This window comes from Falco rusticolus, chromosome 4 (genome assembly GCF_015220075.1).
Source record: "Falco rusticolus isolate bFalRus1 chromosome 4, bFalRus1.pri, whole genome shotgun sequence".
Classification (NCBI taxonomy): Eukaryota; Metazoa; Chordata; class Aves; order Falconiformes; family Falconidae; genus Falco; species Falco rusticolus.
The window spans coordinates 68,319,057-68,339,868 of record NC_051190.1 but is presented as its reverse complement, the minus strand read 5'-3'; the positions used below and the strand labels follow the sequence as shown (position 1 = coordinate 68,339,868).

Genomic DNA, 20,812 nt, shown 5'->3' with positions numbered 1-20,812 from the left:
AGCTATTGTATATGAAGACACCATATATATCACACAAAAAGCCCTGGATCTCAAATTGCTTAAGTCTGCAGTACCATTCTGGGCAAGTATCATTACATGCTTGCGCTATTTGTATTTTTATTGCCTAGGCAAAGGTACTCACTGTCACTGGTGACAGATGGACTTTACTCTGACCTGATAAAACTGGTTGCCATAGTAGGCCTTGATTTGCCCCCAGTTGAATTTACACTTCTGCATGCATTTCTTTCAATGATTGTTATAGATTTAATACTGACTGTTGTTTGGCTTACTTGGCAATCCCTGCCTTGATATTGTGTCCTTTGCCCACCAGATCTTCTGATTTATCAGAATTGCTTCACACAATGTTGGGCAAAGGGAAAGACAGTGGTTACTTAATCCACTCCATCCTATTCTAACAGCTAATTCTGCCGGCACATGCGACCTAATGCTAGATGAGGTACATTATCCCTTCAGAGGGGATTATGGATAAGATGGCCTCACAGCAGGGAAGGGGTTACTCCTATTCAGTGTAAGGAGGTGGCTAGCCTTTTCCGCCGTTTTCCACCAGAGAAGATGTGGTGTCTCGAGTGTTATACCTCGTATCTGCCAAAATAACATTTCAAAGCATGCAACTAAGTTTTTCATATTATCTTCAGCAGGCAAATCATTCTAGCACAAAATCAGGAATCTACTCATGATCATCACGCAAGAGTTACTGATCTTCAAAATATGTGTTGGTTTTCTCTGAAAAATACTGGTATGTCACTCTTACATAAAACCATAGCTATTCGAGTAGCTGAAACACTATTTTTCTTGTTGTTCTTCCTCAGATAGCTGGTTCCTGTCAGTTACAACCCTAATGCTGTGTGTAATCCACTTTTAAAACTATGTGGACTATAAGCAGTGTATTTGAATTGCACAGAGCTAATATACTTTTAAATCCCCCTTACTGTTCACAGAAACTGAGCAGGCACTGAGAGGATCAACAGATGGGAGTGCCTAGCTCTGGCTGCTGTTGGAGGAGGAAAGAAACATTATTATACAGTTGCTTCATAAAAATAGGCTGGATTCTTTAGAAAAGGAGTGGCCAGCCACATCAGGATCATTTACATTGCAGTGTGGTCTCCAGAGAAATCCTACCCAGGGTTCTGGGACTGCTGCAGCACTTTAAGTCCTTGCTATTATTTGCTGAATGCAAAATCATACTGATGTGCTAACCATGATTAAGGATGTCACACAGAAAAGGAACCTCCCTGAATCTGACACACATGCCAATAGTCACTTTTATAAACTATGCAAATTACTGCATGAAGAAGAAAAAAAGAATGAGCGTGTTTATGTGTGTAATTTCTGCTAGGGGACCGGTGAGCTTAGCAATCATGCCTGTTTCACTGTGAATCATAACTCCTGACTCACTGCCATGACAACATCTGGGTCAGCCTCACAATGTGTAAATGGGAGAGCAGGATTAGTCTTTGCAACATGATGCCTGTAGACTGCTGTCAGCTTCTCTCTGAAGTGGCTGAGTTTCTCAGTTTCTGCTGGACATTGTGCATAGTTGACAAAACTGAGAAAATCTTTGAAAGTACCAATGAATTAGGGACTTTGACACCTGGACATGTGCATACTCCTGAGACTTTTGTGTACCTAAACAACCTAAACAGAACCTATACATTTCAAGGCCTCTTTTTAGTTGTGATGACATCGGTGAAGGGAGAGAAAGGACAGCCATGCAGTTATGTAGCCACTCTCCCATTGTGAATTTCACAGTTCATGCCAAATTAGGCAGTGCTGGCAGGGAAAACACAAACCCTTAGCTCCTTTGGCGTATCAGCCCTTGCTTCTGCTGTCTTCTATAGCAAAGACCATTATCCTCATGTTTAAACAATGGAAGCTAGGGCAGATGGTTCAAGTGAACTTACCAAAGGCCCCCAGGTGTCTTTCAGACACAGAATGAGACTGAGGGAGCCCTTTGTTGTTTATTCCAGGTTGTCTCTCATGGTTACTGACTCATTACTGACACACTCATCTCTGTTACTAAGGTTACACTGCAGCCAGTTCAGCAGGAACAAACTGTATGGATGGAGGTCCTTCTGGCCTGTACTTGTTCTCAGTAGCTGCCTAAGGGTGCTGCACTATGCAGCTGGTCTAGGGTCCCCTGAGGACACATGAAATCCAATGGCCCTTTTATTATAGATCCCAGCCTAAGGGAGGGACTATAAATAGTTCCCCATCTTTTGAGAAAGGTAATCCCAGTTAGTCCCAATAACCTGTTTTCATGGTCAAGGATATAGCCAAGTCTGTAGCACAGTGGACAGGGGATTTTGATGCTGAGAATACAGGAGCTATCATTGTTAAGGTGTTTTCCCTACTTTGTCACATCCCTGAAGTAATGAAAACCTTAGGAACACTGATGCCATACATTTGCGCTGGCTGACACGGAGCTGACATTTTTCTTTTTCTCTGAGTCCTATATCAGGCCAGGAATGAGGCAGCCTTCCTGCAAAGCTGTAAAGGCAAGAAGGAAAACTCTGAAGTGCAAATTTAATATATCACTCTCTCTCTCCATCTCCGTATGTCATGGGGACCTGCCTTGGAACCAGTTATGCTAGTTTTCTGCCATCAGACTGCTTCCCTTAGCAGTGTATGAAGATTAAGGAAAGTAGACACATAATTATTTACAAATATTATAGGTGGACAAGTAGATCTGCTTGGTGCCATTCTGCCAGAAATTCAGAGATCACCGAGGAGAAATCAATGGGTAACAGCAGAGCATAAAAAAATCTGCAGTCAAAAGATCTCCAATATTATTCTAGGAAAACTAGTTGTCAGGAAGGGCTAACCAAGCTGTTATGGCTTGACCCTCCCACATCTGAAGTTGGGATCAAACGCGATAGTAAATGATAAAAAGAAAAATAAACCCCAGGCTTACTAAAGAAAGGGATTGAGTTAGTTGTCACAAGTAAGTGAGGAGTCCTGATGAGCAGTGAAAAGCATGCAAGAAAACAGGCAGATACTCATGATGAATTACAGCAGGCTAGATGTCTCTCCCAACTCAGAGATGGCTTCAATGAAGAAACCCTACAAAACCTTCACAGGAAAATAAGTACATATTTTGACCCCATTGTTATACATCTACACCTTTCAGTGAACAAATAATATTCTTATTTTGAAGGAGCTAAATCTGAGCAACTTCAATTATACACTACCACTAGCTCCTGTAATAGGGATGAAAAATGCACAACATGGCCTGGCTTTCCAGAGTTAAAATAGATATACAGACAGCAAACAGGTCAATTGCAGCAGTCAGATCCAATCTCAGAGCAAGGGCACTATATAGTTCCACCTGAAGGAGGACAACATGGAGAAACACCTCAAAGAGCATGCCTTAGGAAAGCCTAAAGCACCATGTCCGTAAGCATGAGCTTTGGGACTGTTCATTTAGGGCAGGTTTTGCCTCCTTTTTCTTGCATATGCTTATCGTTCAGGCTAAGGATCTGAATGCCATCCTGGCCAACCCTTTGTTCTAAGTGAGGTATAGAATTATAATCTGAATCAGGACTAGTATCTATATTGAATGGTTTGTTTCTCCAGCTACAATGGGGAAAAAAAAAAATCCCAGAACACAAATACTCTCTGACTTCAAGGGATCCAGTATCCTCTGTAGATTACTTTGCTGGTTGGGTCCACCTTCTAAATTCAAATTTTCACCCTGTTCCATGCTAAGACCCCACAGGTCGTACACACAACAAAACCCACAGAGTATAGATATACTGCTTCTTGTATGACTGCAAAGGACAATCCAAACCACAAAAACTGAGTCATACCTTCAAGAAATCTCAGAGTATTACTAGTAAACAGGCCTGGTATAAATACAGCCAGCCATTTGCACATGTGTAATTATAGAATATGCCTCCATAATTTAATAGGATAATTATTGTTATTGTGCTCATCCTGGGAGTTAGTTTTGAGGTAAAAGAGGCAGGAGAGTAGATCCTGAAAGTGGAAGGCAAGGCACAGGAGATGTTTACCACACAAACACAAAAGAATGGTCACTGTGTTGACCCTGTAACTCAGTTGAAAGCAACTGCCCAGCAAAATCAGGACTTTGCTAGAAGAGCTATGCCCTCTGCAGCCGGCATTCTGACAAAAACCACCACAGCCTCACCAGCACACCTGCCTAGTGCAAACTGCTGACATAGCCTGTCCTTTTTCACTCCCTGTGACTTCAGAAGAGCCTAAGGCCTTGTAGGTGTGTTATGGAGCCAGTCCTTGGAGAGGAGAGGCTGCCCGGCTGGCCCCAGGACGGTAGCACAGATGAAGGACTATTTCAGACCCACATCAGACATGTGCTTGATTAATTTTAAAGGAGTTGCACTTGCTTACACATGGTCTGAGGTAGGTTTCAAGCCGTAATAGCGGGTTAGCTGAATTGGTTATAAAGCGGCTTTCTCACTGGAAACAGTTTCAGAAGAACATTTAGTGCTTTTAATAGAGGATGAAGGATTTCGCTGGCAGGGAAGTATATAGTGTCACGTATCAACTGGCCTACACTGCTGGACATAGCAGGGGTTGCAATCAAACAGGGCTGTTTCGCTGGTGGTGGGTTCCCGAGCAGCTGTGAGGAACAACAAGCTGGCTAGCTGCCATGGTGCACCTCACGCGTTCTACCCCCCACCCCCCCCCACCCCGCAAGCTTCTCCCGTTTCTTTCCCCACCGATCCCGACTCCCGATCGAAGAGAAGCTGAACACCCGGGAGTGCAGCCCCTCACAGGGAACCTGCCAGGAGCGTACCCCGCCCGCCCCTCGGCCCGGGCCCCTCACCGGGCCGCGCCCGCGCCCCGCGCCCCAGCACGCACGCGCGCGGTGACGGCCCGGGCGGGCCCCTCCCCAGCGCCGTGAAGCCCGGGCGGCTCGGCCCGGCCCCGCCCCCCTGCGCACGCGCGGCCCGCAGGGGCGGGGGTGTTTGTCTCCCGCCGCCCCGGGGCGGGCGCATGCGCGGCGCAGGCGGCGGGGGGGGCCAGTGAAAACGGGCGGCCGGCGCGCAGGCGCAGGCGGTGCCGCCGCAGCCTGCGCAGGGAGCGTCGGTCGGGGTCGGGGTCGGGACGGGCGCGCTGCCGGGATGGATGAGGACGTGCTGACTACCCTGAAGATCCTCATCATCGGCGAGAGCGGCGTTGGCAAGTCCAGGTGAGGGGGCGCCCGCCTCCCCCAGCCTCTCCTGCCACGACGCGGGACACCGCTCGGGCCCCGCCGCTGCCTCGGAGGCCGCCCGGCCTGGGCGCGTCCTCCCCTGAGGAGGGCCAGGCCCAGCGGGGGGGGGCTTCCACTCCCCTTCTCGGCCGGCCCCCCTGCCGGGGGGAGGCTGCCCCAGCTCGGGGCTGCCGGCCTCCTCCCTAGGCTTCCCCCGGCCGCCGGTCCGCGGCGGGGCTGGGAGAGCTGCTGTCTGTCTGATCCAGTTGGAAACGGAGGGAGCAGCGCTCCGCCGGCCTGGCCGAGGGAATCTGGGCCTCCCTGTGTGCTGTACAGTTTGTGTCGTACAGACATGGGTGCGGCTGTAATCTCCGTAGCACTGTGAGGCTAATCTGGTCCATAATATGTACATGTAGAGTCACAAGTGACACGGCGCTGGGTGTGTGTGCAGGGGGACAGGGACATGTAAAGTAGGTAGCGAAGTAGTTCTGCAACTCTGCCGATTATACTTTTTCTTGAGTACTTTGAGGTTGATTCCCCACTCCACCCCCCATCCCCTGGCCTTTTCACGGCTCTTTTTTAAGCTACCTTTTTTGTCTTTTACTATTTTTTCTTTTAACTTTTTATGTTAGTGCCATAGATTTTAATAAGGGAAGTGGGATATAAATACAGGAGGTCATCTAGGAGCATTCAACAGTAGTCAAGTTAGATTTTCTGTTTTTATGGCAGTAATCAGAGTCTTCTGCTGTGACGCTAAATAACATGTAGGTTACTAATTAGAACAAAGACCCTTTCTTTGTTAAAAATCTTGACAGTCATTCTTTTGAGGTAGTTACTGAATTGATGTTCTAGTACCTAGTACGGTAGGCCTCTGGTGACACATGATCCGTGCAAATTTCTTTTAGTTGAGGTCGTCCCTTTTATATGTGGCCATACGGAAGAATTTTTCCTGAGACAATATGTACAGTGTTTTTGCGTACCTATTTAAACGCTTTATTTCTTCACATCAGAAAAGTTCTTAAAAGAGACTTTTACGTAAAGGAAATAAAATTGCTATGAAATAATAGCATGACAGTTGTTCAGGTACAGGAACTTAATATTGAACTGTTCCTGGATTTGTGTCACTTATTACTTGACTAGAAAAGGTCAAGTGTTAAAACTTGTGTTAGTGTGGTGTAGTAAGTGGTTGGAGTCCTGACTTATAAACCAAATGCTGCCTTAAACCTGGTCCCTGTGAGTGTTCAGTACTTTGTAGAAGAGAATATCTGCATATGAAAGAAGGGTGGAGAATGTAGTTGGCTGGGCCTGATGTTTTTGTTCTAGTGGCAGTATGAGGGTTCCATATTTTGTTTGTTTTGAGTGAAACTAGTTTTAGTTTTAGCTAAAAATAGCTGCTCTTAAATAGCATCCTGATACAGTCATCTGAAGGTACCAGTAAAAACCTATGTGCTGTCAATTTTTTTTAATTATTCTTTGGTAAATAAAGCTGCCATTTGGTTTTGGGGTTCTAGAGTCAGGAAAAAGGTTGGTCTGTGGTTAACTTCCGAGTTGTCACCCAGCCTTACTGAAGTAAAGGAATTTCAGTAGTCACTTCTCTGTCAATGCAGGACTGTGTCCAAATGCTAAAAAGGACTTGGCTGCTAAATTCACATGCAAAAAGAGAAGAGAGGAGAGAAAAAAAACCAGGGAGACGAAAAATAAATAGGGCTTTGTTTTGTTTTTCTAGCCTGGAAATGAATAGAAGCTGTCAGTCATAGCAAGCAGCTGCCTGCCACATGGTAATATACACTTGCCACAGATGCATAAGACTGATGATTTTAAAAACTGTATGCAGAGAATCTTTGTCTCTTGCCAAAATATTTATACTTGGCACAAGTACAGTGGCATTATGGGCAGCTCTTTGAGGGACCCTACTATTACAGTGTGAGGTGCTGGTAAATCTTAGTTGTAGCTGTTTTTCTATTGGTAGCAAACATCCATCAGGATAGGAGGAAATGTTGTGCACATGAGAGTCCTTATCTACAAAACTGCAAAACAATGGTGAGCTAATTCTACTCTTAAACTTCTGTGTCTTTATTTCTCATGATTGTAGTCCTTACTTTGCTGTGTGCCCAGTTCAAGGAATTATTTCTGGGGTGAAAAGCTGACTTGCAATTTTCTTCTCAAGCTTACAGAAATGCCATGTGAGGGAATATGAAACAAAAATAAAATCTTATTTTTGTAGTCAATTCTGGGAGAACGAAAATAGCGTAAGATAGAAGTTAAATGCTTTGAGACGTAGACCATCTGACCGTTCAAGCCACTGATTTGACAACTACTTGTGACACTTTGTTTTCAAAGAGACATAGAATCATTTAGGTTGGAAAAGACCTTTAAGATCGCCAAGTCTGACTATTAACCCAGGGCTGCAAAGTTCACCCCTAAACCATGTCCCTCAGCATCACATCTACATGTTTCTTAATCACTTCTGTATTCAGATACTCAGTAGTAGATGCAGAGAAGAGCTCAGGTCTCTTCTAGCAGAGCATATCTACTGTACTCCTTTGAACTGCTACTATACATCTTTGGGTTTTTTTTGTAGGAGAGAAATTATGGAAAAAATGAAGTGTTTTATTTAGCTGTGTGATCTTACTGTTACTTTCAGAGTTGCAGTTTATAGGCTTCTCAGAAGCTGTGAATATGCTGCGGTAATAGTAACTCCTGTTTTTCTTCCCTCCATATCAGCCTTCTGCTGCGGTTCACAGATGATACGTTTGACCCAGAACTTGCAGCAACAATTGGTGAGTATGTGCTGATGCTACCTTAGAAAAAATTGTAACAACTTCAGTATAGAACTGTAATTTGTTCAGACTTGCCTAACTAGTTGTAAAGTTCAGACATGTCTGCTTCTCTGTAAGGAAAGAATGATGTGGACGCAGATTTAGCATGAGGTGCTAATTGGTGTAGAGTGTTGACTGTACTGGCCTGTAGTTGTCCCTTTTATGCAAAAATACATCCTCGGCTAGGAAGACAGTTATAAATGTCACCTTTCACCGTGAAGGTGGAAGTCATAGGTATGGGCAGTAAAAAGCTCTAGTGGAACAACCTGCAGTTTGCTGCATGCCAGCATTTCAGGCTACAATAGAAATGTAAGAGCTACTGTCGTGTCTCCTACTGATCTATCTCTGCAAGATAGCGGTCAAGTTGTTTGTTTAGTAATAGTGCTGTCCAGAACTCGTGTTCCATGTGATATGATACTTGGTAGCTATCTTAAGAAGACTTAAGACTTTGTTTAGTGGGGAATGTTAGCTCTTAAAACTGTTGACAATACTAGAGTGTACTGGGCTCTGTGTGTTTTCTGCTTTTCTTCTACAGGGAGAAAATTACAATGTGGCTTTTTCTCTCCTACTTAGTAATCAGTTTCTTGGCAGCTAGACTCTTGAGAAAAATGGAAGAGAGCCAGAATCTAGAGCTGCTGGGGAAAAAAACCCAATGATTTGTCATTGCTATGTTGGTATGATACCTATCAACAGTGAAGTCATTTGTGCTGGAGGCGAGTGACCCTGAATGCAGAATATACTATATAGACAGTTGTCGAAGGAAGCAAAGTGAAACTTCTAAGAATGTCATGCAGCTCTGTGCCAAATTAATAACTGAAGTAATGGAAAATAGAGATGACACTTCCACATAGTGCATTTCAGTTGCAGTTTTTACTTTTTCTGCAGGAAGAGTTCTGACTAAGGACTTCTGTCAAATTTTTTTTTAGTTCCTCTGTTTATAAACAAAGCCAATTCTGTCTAATTGGTTAAGAAGTCAATAAATTAATCTATTTTTCATTAATGTTAATAAGATACAGGAGTACTACTTCATGTAAAGCATTGAGCGGGCAAGAGGAGGAATATAGCCTATTTTTGTTCATTTCATTGCTTGTAGAAAATGAACTTGTGCAAGTATCCCTGCCTCAGTTTATGAGAAAGGATAGTGTGGAAGGAAACAGGAACGGAATAGACCAGGTGGTGAAGATGGCAGTCTTGTATTCCAGCCTAAATAGTTTTGGCATTGTATATACTTCAAATCACATTACCTTCTTGGTATGCCAACTGTGTGGGCCAGGAAGTCAGCACAGAATAGCTACTTTAGCTTTCATGATGTTTTGGATACCAATAGATTAGTCTCAGTGTGGGCATCTTTATTGAGATATGAATTTTTTTTTGTTAATTTTGGTTGGGTTTTTTTCATTCTATTGCTCATGCATAATACTCTTAATGTCAAAAACTGATATTATTGCACTATTTGAGAAACTAAGGAATTATTTCCTGAAGTAACTCTTCCTCCTTAGGGGTTGTCAAACTGCATAAAAGCAGGTATGGAACTAATTGTTGGCAGTAAAATAGCAACAACTCAAGGTTTACTATCGGCAGATCCTACCCTGCCAGCAGTAGGATCTACTAGCAGGTTCTACCTTGTTCTGTTTCTGTTGGGGAAAAGGAGGAAGAGTACTCAATGTGAGCATTACTTCATATAGAGTTTGAGTTCTGAAACAGATATACTAATCTGGAATGAACATCATTAGGCGGGAAAAGGAAGTTTTTAGAGATTGAGCAAACACTGGCCTAGATCACCCTAGCTGTTGGGCCCCTCCTAGCTGGTGTTTGCAGTAGTATTGTGCAGTAGAGCTAGTGTGACCCCAGCTGTGAAAGTCCTGTAGTATGGTGTGTGGAATCTATTCCACATGAGTGCTCCATTCTTTTTTTTTTTTTCCCCCACTTAACTGGAAAAGGGAGCAGAAGCTGGGTCATTCTTACTTATTTTCTTCTTTCCTTTTTTTAAACTACTGGACTGTGGCGTTGCCATTTTTCTGGTGAATGTATTGCTAAGAAGCAACATACTAGCTTTAAATTCAGGGCAAGATTTGTTGTTCATAGAAAGTACTTGGAGTGAGTTCTTAAGAGGTGACTGTTTCCTACTGCATGAAGACAGGTCCTGGATACCAGTTTCAGGTACTCACAAGATAATGAAATGCCACTTTGTGAATCTTGACCTGGATTTCTTTTTGTGCTAATTAAACACTATTTTGTTTTGAGTTTGGGAATGGAAGAGGCTTTCAAATAATTTTGAGGCTTTCCTATTGAGACTGCAGAGTATGGTGCTTTTCCAAAATGAATGGATTGACTACAAATAATGTCATCTTTCAATGTCATCTATATTCTGACTGCTGAACTGATTAAAGGGACTATATTTTTTTAATTTGAAAACATGCTGTATGTTTAAAAAAACCCCAGACAACTGCACGCAAAACCACAGCACTGGGGAAAGCCTTGGCTCCAGCACAGCTGGTCCCTTGCAGTGACCTGTTGAGATGTGCCTTATCTTCATAGCTTGAACAAACCTACTGGATGCAATTGAAATTAAACCATAATCTATTGTTTTGTGTGTTGGTTTTTTTTTTTCTTTTCTTTCAGAGTTTTGTAAAAAATCCTGTGGTACTCTGAGAAGAATAAGCTGCCTTGGGCAAATATTTCAACATTGCAATGTTTTATTCAACCTAGCAGATGTCGTCCTTGTGTTCTCTTGAGCATAATTTGTCACCAGGCTTCATCGCATGGATCTTACCAGACTCTATATAGCCCAGTATTTTCTGTTGTCCTTACTTGCTTGCTCTTTGTATGAGAGATTCTAGAGAAGCGTTCAGTGCAATCCCTATTTCATAAGTGATGTATTGCACAAATCTGATGTCTTTTAAATTTTTAGCCTTCCTTGCACTTGCATTCCTTCAACTCAAAGTTGTCCGACTTGTCAGTTACCTGCAACACAAATAATGCATTCTAGCTGATTTTGCATTTCCTGTAAAAAAGCATGGCATACTGGCCTAAATGCATGAGCAGCGCAAAGATAACAGAGCTATTAAGTCTGTAGCATGTTAGTATGTAGTGCCGAGTGCATTTGGCAGAGGTGGTAGGTGTTAACGCACAGGAGTACAGTCCTAGTAGTACTGTCTTGTTTCTGGCTGCCTTCCAAGGCATGACGGAAAGCACTGCCAGCTTTCTGTTGTCAAGGCTGGAAATACTGTGCTTGCAAGCTCAGAACTGATACCTGTCACACAAACATGTCTGTTTCATGGAGTATTTAGAGAACATTAAGTACCCTGTTTGTTCAATTGAACAAGTTTTTCTTGAGCCCTACATTTTTTCTGCTTGCCCTCTTATGGCAGATTGATAAACAAAAACCTAGTTATTTAAAAGATTTTGTTTTGTTAACTGGCTTTTGTATGTATTGACCTCCTTGGTTTACGAAGAATTGATCACTTTAAATGATACATTTTGCTGTGCTATTAGTTAATTTTTGTACTTCTGCTTTTCAGTAATCAATCTATAATGCATGGGGTTTATTCAGTAATTTCTTAATTTACCTGCATTGCTCATGCAGACTTTAAAGCATTAGCTTTTAATTTTAAGCAATCAGCAAAGCTAACATGAAAGTGTATATGCATTTTCCATTGAATGGAAATTGCAGAAGTGCCCAGGTGCAAGATACCGAATCTGTTTACTGAATGAGAGAAGGATTCTGTGGCTTCAAGATACACTCAATGTGTTTGTCCTGAGGAAAAAAACATTTTTCTTCTTGAAACTACTTTTGTGTTAAGTATCTGACAGACTTGTAATGTTTGCAGTTACAGGTTTTGATGTCAAGACTACTGGATAAGAGTGCACTGTGAGCTGTTGGATGTCCTGGCTGAGCAATGGTGATTTTTATAGTTTAGAGAAAGAAATGTGCAATTACAGTGGAAGAAGAGATTCTATTAATCTCAAAGTTACTGCTGAGTGGTAAAAAATTTGGTAGGACAAGATGTTCTTTAGGATTGACTTGAGTCTATTTGCTAGTGTAGCAGACTTCTATGACTAGGTAAGGTTCTGAGAACTGTTGTTTACAACAAAGTTAATAGTGACTATTTTTTCCTGTGAAAGTAACTCTAGATCAATGTACCATCCTTGCGCATGGTGTGGAGCATTATATTACTGCTAAGTTAACTGAAAAACCAGTTCTGTTCAGTTACTTCAAAAGTTAATGTACTTTGGCAAAATTTTACTTGAAATAAAAGAGTATGGGCTTCTTCCAGCCCAGAATGTAGTCTGAAAATCACTTGACACTTCAGGAAACACTAGTGAGCTGAAGCATTGAAACAGTAGAATAAAAATTGTGTGTATTCTTTTTTTAAATAAAGCTCTTTTAAATCTCAGTTACCGTGAAGTCATAAATCTGCCTGCAATGTGCAGTTTCTTAAGCGTCCCCTGTACCCTCTGTAGCTAAGTTGAATGTGTTTTGGCAGCTGTTTGCACTTGCTTGTAATCTGCATGGCCTTGGGAATACAAGTGCAGCACACTTATTATGGGACCCTACTTAAACATTTTGTGTTAGAATAGTTAAACCAGAAATTCTTACTCTTCTAGCAGGTATGATGATATCCATTTTAAGTCAAAGTGTAAAATGTTTGCGGTTAAACTTGAAAGTTGTTCATATAAAGGTATCGGCTTTCCGCAGTACTACGTTTCAGGGCTGCTGCCTGGTGGCGAGTGAGAATCACTCAAAAATAATTGAAGCATACTTCCAGTTACTTGGTATTGGTAACCTAAGGATTAAACTACAGCAGAAGGGATCATAACTCTGCTCAGCCTCTCAAACTGTTATGTGTTGTTATATCATTTAAATTTGTAGCCATTAACATCTTGTCCTTGGCTTGAGTTTTGTGCAGCTTGTCCCTGGGCAAGTGATAGGATGCTAGTTAATTCTTGTGTATTTGAAAAAAAAAAAAAAAGTGTGTGTGTGTGGCAGATTGTCAGATGTTGAGCTAGATGACTTGCCAACAGCATAACTGTTACCACGTTGTCTGTTTTTTTGTTTGGTCACTTGAGTGTGGTATTGGTGAGACTCTGATGTTCCAGCATCTCTCATGGGGATTCCAGTATCTCCAAATCATCTGAACCTTACTTGATATGTGTGTTAGAGGAATTGCTGTCATCTAACTCTATTTCTCACAGGATAGCAATCATGTAGTAGATGAGTCACTGTCTGTATTGGTTTACCTCCACATGATCGCCTTGATGGGATTTGGTCAGATTGTTTGAGATAGGGAAACAGGGCAAAATAGATACCTGAACTTAGCTTCCTTCTTTATTTTGAAAGTATGTTGTTCCTCAAGACCATGAATGTATTCAAGGGGAACACACACGAGTAATGAACAGAAAATGAATCCATTTGAATTATAAACTTTGTCCTGGAGTATGTGCTTTAATACAGATATCTATTGTATGCCTTCCATGAAATATTTTTGAGTTCAGTGGCTTAAAAGGCCCTTAGGCTTTTGCAAAAAGCCTGTCAGCAAGAAGACCTTGAGTTTTGGACAAGGTTCGTGAATAACTAATGAAACTTACTCTTCCAGGTCATGTCAAAAGATGACTTATTTTCTGTGTTTGATTTTTTTGTTTGTTTGTTTTCATTTTACTTTTGCTTTCAAAAATAGCTGCAGTCTGTTTGAGGAACTAAAATGTTTTTCCTCCTGTAGGTGTGGACTTCAAGGTGAAAACTATTTCAGTTGATGGCAACAAAGCCAAACTGGCAATATGGGTAAGTGTCTGAAGTTCTTAATGTATTCTTTGCTTTAGGAATAGTGATGGCTTGTATAATGTACAGTTTGTATAGAATCCTTATCTATTTAATGTGAGGGCAATTAGGAGGAGTGGAAGGTTAATACTGAATGATTCAGAAGGTGGAATGAACTGTGGGACAGCTGGCCAACGGGGTAATTCTGTTGCCTATGAGCTGCTTCTGCAGCATGGATGCCAGGTCTGGTTGCAGTAAGAGTAGAGAAAAGGAGGAGTAAAATGGCACTGTGTCAGTTGGACTTTAAAACAGTGTATGTGGCTATTCCTAGATTATTTTTTTAATGAGTAATTAATTTTTTAACTTCTAAAGAGCTGTTGCTGATCTGAGACTTCCCTGTATACATTGTTTTCGTCTGTACTTGACAGGTTTTAAAATAAGCTTCTTAACCTAAATGTTTTAGGCAAAATTTAGTAGTGTATTTATAGGTTAAGAATTACTGTTCCATGCTCAAATGTTACCTCTTGAAACAATTTTTAGCCTAAAAACTTCCTAGCCATTATATAAAGACTTTTATAGGCTTGAGGTCAGTGTTACTTGTAGCAGATGCAGCTAAAAGAGGGAGAGGCAGTGTATGTAATCTTAGCCTTAGACTGCTCAACGTCTACTCTAGTTAAAAGTAGAACTTCTGAATTCATGGCAGGTGAAGAAAGAAAATGTATGTCCAAGCTTGTTTTAAACATTCTCCATTCTGCAAACCAGCCCCCACACTTGTATGACTTGAAGCATCTTTTGAATATTCAGACCCAGTTGTGACTTCTTGTAGCAAGCAAGAATAAAACCTTGTTTCATATATAAGCAAGATACCTGACCTTTACTTCCTTGAGAAATAGTAGGAAAATGTGAAATACATATTGCAATACTTCTGTTGCTTTGAGGGGATTTCATACCTTGACTGACAAACAGGGCTTATGCCTTATTGTGACAAAAGTAATCATCGCTGAAATAAATGGGTTTGACAAGAAAATAACTGGAACAACTTGACAAACAAACACATAGGAGGAAAACTAGACGGATGGCAGAATGATGAGTAATCATGGGATGAAAAATACTACATAGGACTAGTTTAGGGTTTATCTTCTTTCATGTTGGTGAATATGGATAAATTGTTCTGAGGTAAACTGGAAGAGAAAAGATTCTGAAGGTGTATCATGACGCAAAACTAGTTTGAGATGTTTGGGATGGTCTCAGTGACTTGTAGAAGGTTGGAAGTCCAGTTCAGTTTTTCAGGTTCTTTGGCAGGGAACTGTTTTGAATCCACAGTGTTTCATGTGTTGCTTTTAACCTGTGGTAACCTGGATGAAGTTATTTAAACTTCCTGTGCATAAAGTCTCCAGTGAGTGTGCACTATAACTTGTCTCTGATAAGAAGACAGCATTCTAATATCTGGTTTTTTTTGCAGAGCTGTTGGCACCTTAAATTTGAGGATGTAAATTCAACTTTACTTAAAACTAGAAAAACCTCTGACTTATTTCTGCTTCTGCTGTGTCATAGCATGTTAAATGCATTTACCCTGGCACTGAATCAAATTTAATTGGATCAAAGTGATTAAAGTGAGGGAACTAGTTTTGTTGCTGTGGGTTTTGATGCTTGTTAGGAAGTCTTAATTAGTACTGCAGCTTTGCTTCTTTCTTAGGGATTGCTGCTGTATTAGCTGCAGATCAAATGCTTCTGCAGAAGTGGTTGTCTTACTGCTACATAGTCCAGTTATTTACAGCACCTAACGGTTTAAAGGTGTTTCCCAGGATAAGCTACATAAAAACTCAAAGTTAACATGCAGTAAAACAGCAGGGGAGAGTATCAGCTCAGTTAATCTGATAGTGGAATGTACTTTGAATCTTACTTTGTATGTTCATTACAAACAGAATACCTGAGAGCTAAACTGGATTCTGCTCATTCTGAATAATGGAACTTTCTGAATGTCTTTTTAGGATACTGCAGGTCAGGAGCGGTTCAGGACACTAACACCCAGTTACTACAGAGGTGCACAAGGTGTTATCCTCGGTAAGTGTAGCTTTGATGCCATTTGGAATAAGTTTGTGGGTTTCTCATGCATTGGAGTTACATAAACTCACGTAACCTTTCTATAATACCTAACTGGTATTGAAAAATCATTGTATCTGTGTTGAACAACTTCTGTATTAAAGGATCCTGAATTTGTTGTCTGACCTCTTTCTCACATGGTCAGTCTCACTGGCCTGAGAACCACTGATTTTTGCATGAGATTAAAAGCTACTGCTATTTGAAGGGATAGCTTGGAGCTTTTCCTGCTGACAGGAATTTGCCTTTTATTTATTACTTTTGGTTTTTTGTCTGTGCTTACTAGCCCAGAGTAAAAAATAAATCAATTTTATTTTTCTTTTCTCCTGGGTGTATTCTTTCTGTATTGGTGTATATATATGGCTTTCTGTCTTTCTTCTTCCTGTTCCTTGTTATTAATGAAATTAATACAAACACTGGAGTCCGACTGGAATTTTTTGCTATTTGTGTCTCTATACTGATGGGATATTACACAGTCAGAATCACTTAGAAAAGGCTACCTGCTAGCATAAAAAGCATCAGTCTGTGTAGGAGAAACTCTGGCCAAAGCCCGTAACTGCAGCTTCACAGGGAAGCCTCTTGCTTTTCTTTTGTGTATGGAAACATGTTAACTAGGCACTGAGCTCTGAAGTTCTGCTTCTCCACTGCTAGAAGTGAAGAGCTGACTAAAGTAAGGGCAGGGAAGTAAGTTTTAATTTATTTTTTTTTTTGAAGTTGTCTGACTTGAGAGATTCTTGGTAAGGTATTGTGTCCAGTTAAATTGTTTCATTTAGAATAACCTCTGTCATGACTCTTCCTGGTAGGTTTTGTTTTGTATGTACTATTTCTCAAGTCTGGGTTGCATTATCATCCTGGTATAGGGAGATGCTGTCAAAGCATGTCTTATTGAGTCACTTAATTGCTGGCACTGAACCTGTCACTTCCTGTTGAAAGCTGTAAAAGTAAATAAGCACTGTTGGGGAGCTAGCAAGTCCTGCTGTTGAGATTTGCTTTCTCATTTTATTTAATAATCTCCTGATTTGTTTCTTTGTTAAATGACTTCATAAAAATAAGGTTGTTTCATGCAGGCCAAGCTGTAGACTTGAGTGAAACCAACTATTTATGCCTGTGTGCATATGGGATATGAGAATGAAGGAAAAAGTACTTTCATAGCTTGAAATGGTAGCTATTAGATAGTTGCTGGATAGTGCATTTTAGGTTTAATAAAGTCTGCTTTTTGTCTGCCCTTTCTGCTCCTAGCATGGCTTATTAGTTATATCCCACACAAATGCTAAATAGTTTGAAACACTGAAATGCTGAAAATGCAGCACTGGTTCGGTAATATTTGTGAAGATTTGGTGATCGGGTCACTTTCTTTTTTTTTTTTTAGCCAAATCAGTAGCATAGCAGTGCTGTTAAGTCTTAACTATCACTAACTCAGTGCAGAAGTTTATGCCATCCTCTTTGCATATCTTTTGTGTAGTGAAGTTAAGTATTCTACCTCAGGATCTGTCTGCAAGTTAGAATATTTTTGGAAAATGATAATCTCTAGCCTGTAAGCTTGGATGTCAAGATAAATTAGTCTACTAATAATTAGATACTAACTAACTAATTAGATAAATTAGACTACTCTCAATAGATGACTGAATCTTATAGTTGTTCCGCATTAGTATCATCAGTTATTTGAGCTGTTGGATGTTCAACATTTTTCCTGTTATTGTCTTGCTGTAGTAAGTAAAATGGAATCTTTAGGACTCCTTCAGTTTTCTTATTCAAAAAAACATAATTTTTGCTCTTTTTTAACATAAACTGTATTTCTTGGAAAAATATTGTGGAAAAAATATTGCTGATGTCTTTCAGTTTATGATGTCACCAGAAGAGATACTTTTGTCAAGCTGGATAACTGGTTAAATGAACTGGAAACATACTGCACAAGGAATGACATAGTGAAAATGCTAGTTGGAAACAAGATTGATAAGGTAATCAAATTCAACTGCTTTAAGTAATCTGTTGGTGTATTTTGTTAATAATGCATATTAATGCTGCTTCTTATTCTAGGAAAACCGTGAAGTTGACAGAAATGAAGGTCTCAAATTCGCAAGAAAACATTCCATGTTGTTCATAGGTATGTTATAGATATTTGCAGGGATCTTACTTGATTTTTGTTACATAATGAAAAATACCATCTGTAGGACAGATAGTCTTTATATGTATGATCCAATTGATGATATTTCTCAGCTGCAGTAGATAGAAAGGCAATAGGTTTTCCCATTATTTTTTTTTAAATTCTCCCTAAATATATCCAGATATCTCTTCTAACTGTGGACATGTGTATTGAAATTCATGAGGATTAAGGGCAGAATGCAGCTCTACTGTAGTTTGATAAAACCTGTTTGGGGTTTTGTCTGACTTCTTTTCCCAGCTGACTTGCTAAATTAATAACAGAAGCAAAATGAAAGAGGGGGAATTGGTACTAGCGGCCAGCTTTCAGTATAGCAAAAGAGGTGGCACTTGACAGAAACCTGTATTAGATCTGGGATGTAAAAATAGGTAGGAATATAATCAATGGATAAATGGTGGGTGGGATTGAATAATGACATAATCATGACTGGAGCAAATATGTTAGTCTCCTATTGCTGCATAATGAGATGGGTCTTGTGGGCAAAGCTTTGTAGTAAATTAAAGTGGGTGGTGAAGTGATGCTTTATGCATAAATTTGTTGTGTGTTTCATTTGAGGATCAGCAGGGACCACTACTCCAGTAGCAGAGCAGTTCACTGACATGTCCTGTACTTGGACTTATGTTCTTCCTGTCTGACTAATGGTGTATTTTGTCTAGTACTTTGCAGTGTTTCTTTTTGGCTACAGTGTCATATATGGAAGGAGTAGTTAAATTTAAGGCACAAGCTGTTAAGTGGATGAAAGGTGGAAAGAAACATGAAAATTAAACTAACTGAAGATATGTATCTGCATGCTACATATGCGAAGTATGTGCATGACTGTGTAGAAGAACAGGGCAAGCCCTAGTGGGACTGAACAGTTTCAGATGGTAACTGTGGCTCTCATAACATAGCCTGTCAGCATATTTCTTGGTCTTAGCCAGAGTAAGGCTCCCGAGTGAATTTACCTAGAATTCTGCTAACTGCAGAAGAAATGTGATCTCTTACTGGCTTTTATCAGTTGAGTTGTATCATGGAGGCTGACCCAGAATCCTGTAGTATGGATCCTTTTTTCTTACGGTACGGTGGTACTTCGGTTACGGCTAATGTACAGAACTGAAATGCAGAAGAGCAACCAAGTTTATCAGACACCTTAAGTAGAGCCCTCTTTCCTACTGAAGTGCGTTTCACACTAAGATAAAGCTAAGCTATAGCTGTCTCTATATTCTAGTGACATTCAACTTGGAAGCTCTTCTATTAAGAGTCTTGAGGTGCTGCCTTATGTGGTGACAGATAGCATACCTACTAATTCTGGCAGTGCTATGTTGTTGTAGAATATAATGTAGAGTTGTAAGTCTAGGTTAGGCTGAGAATTAACTGAAAGAAATACTAAAGAAGTTACTAGAAGCTATGCTGACACTTAACTTCTTGTGTCCCTTCTCCAGAGGCAAGTGCAAAAACCTGTGACGGTGTACAGTGTGCCTTTGAAGAACTTGTTGAAAAAATCATTCAGACTCCTGGACTGTGGGAGAGTGAGAGCCAAAACAGAGGTGTGAAGTTATCAAACAAGGAAGAAGGATATGGAGGAGGAGGAGCATGTGGTGGATATTGTTCTATGTTATAAACTTTGGGAAGCTTATTCTTTGCGTATTTAAACAGATAGTGACATCCTTCTGTACATAAATTCATTAAATGCTATTTTTAGGGACCTTGCAGTTTGCACATATTTGTTTTGTATCATGGCAGTGAACACTTGTAGGAAAAATGTTCTGCAGCTTTCAGTTTGAAAATGTTATGGTAAGCATGCCCAGTTTGCAATCTTCAGGTTTTTATAAGTAGCATAAATAATGTGCAAGAACAAATGCACTAAAAATTTTATGACTGTATACATTCATTGTTTAACTATTCCAAACAAATCCATCTAGCAGAAATACATTACTGCATTGTATGTTCTTTGTCTTATTTTTAAATACCCTTGAAATTATAGAACTATATAGTGTGCACAGATCTTGAAACCAGTGTGAGCTATAAATGTTACATTTCATCTCTTCTAGTAAATGCTATTTTATGGTATTAAAAACAGCAAAATTGTACAGTTCTTAGACAAATCTGCTAAATTTTTGTCTTTCAGCAGAGCTGTCTAAAATACAAATTGGCAAAGGCCATTGTTGGTATCAGCACCTTCTTGAAGAGATGCTTTGAAAGCTTCCTTTCCTTTTTTCTTTTTAATCATCACTTCAGTTTATGGCTTAACTGGAGTTTTAATCCTGTGATATTTATAAACTAAATTTGTGGTACTCTTGCACTCTAGGTTTTTACAATGCGGTCTACTTTAGACTTACTGTAGAAAGGCTTTGTTATTGGCAAGGGGTCTGAATGACATCTTTGTTCTTTCATTGTTAATCAGTTTGGCACACTTCAGTACGGATGCCTAATTTTCCTAAATGTTTGCAATATAACTTTTATCTCAAACTGTAGCTCACTGTGGCTGTGAAGATCTCTCACGTCTGCTTTGTGCGGCTACTCGTTCAGAAATAAAACTTCTGTCACAGACACAGAACTTGGATCTCTGTATGGAAAAATACTATTGCAATGAGTATTCACTTGAATTTACTGTATCAAAGCTAATAGTTTGTTTCAGAAGACTTGTATAGACTAATAAATTTTTTTCCACAGTATTCAACTTTTCTAACCACTTCCTATTGTAGAGTTGTATATTTTCTACACATAACAGTTTAAACAAGGTCACTTCTTACGGACAAATTATTTCTGATTTCTGAAGGGCAAGACAAGGATGCTGGGTG

The 20,812-nt window shown here is 40.2% G+C and overlaps 1 protein-coding gene across 1 annotated transcript; it reads left to right on the top strand.

Moving 5' to 3' along the window:
- Positions 1 to 5,026: 5,026 nt before the first annotated feature.
- RAB18 (RAB18, member RAS oncogene family) lies at positions 5,027 to 20,703 on the top strand. Its single transcript, XM_037385218.1, has 7 exons — positions 5,027 to 5,191; positions 7,919 to 7,974; positions 13,734 to 13,795; positions 15,763 to 15,835; positions 17,711 to 17,829; positions 17,909 to 17,975; positions 19,454 to 20,703. Exons 1-7 carry the CDS (start codon positions 5,124 to 5,126, stop codon positions 19,630 to 19,632), a joined length of 624 nt encoding a protein of 207 aa, XP_037241115.1. The 5' UTR covers positions 5,027 to 5,123; the 3' UTR covers positions 19,633 to 20,703.
- The last annotated feature ends 109 nt before the right edge of the window (positions 20,704 to 20,812 follow it).

Excerpts from the sequence above, each read along its gene's own strand:
- RAB18 (XM_037385218.1), top strand. The coding sequence starts at position 5,124 with ATGGATGAGGACGTGCTGACTACCCTGAAGATCCTCATCATCGGCGAG. Across the intron at positions 13,796-15,762 it reads AAGCCAAACTGGCAATATGG|GATACTGCAGGTCAGGAGCG; the intron begins GTAAGTGTCTGA and ends ATGTCTTTTTAG. Across the intron at positions 15,836-17,710 it reads TGCACAAGGTGTTATCCTCG|TTTATGATGTCACCAGAAGA; the intron begins GTAAGTGTAGCT and ends GATGTCTTTCAG.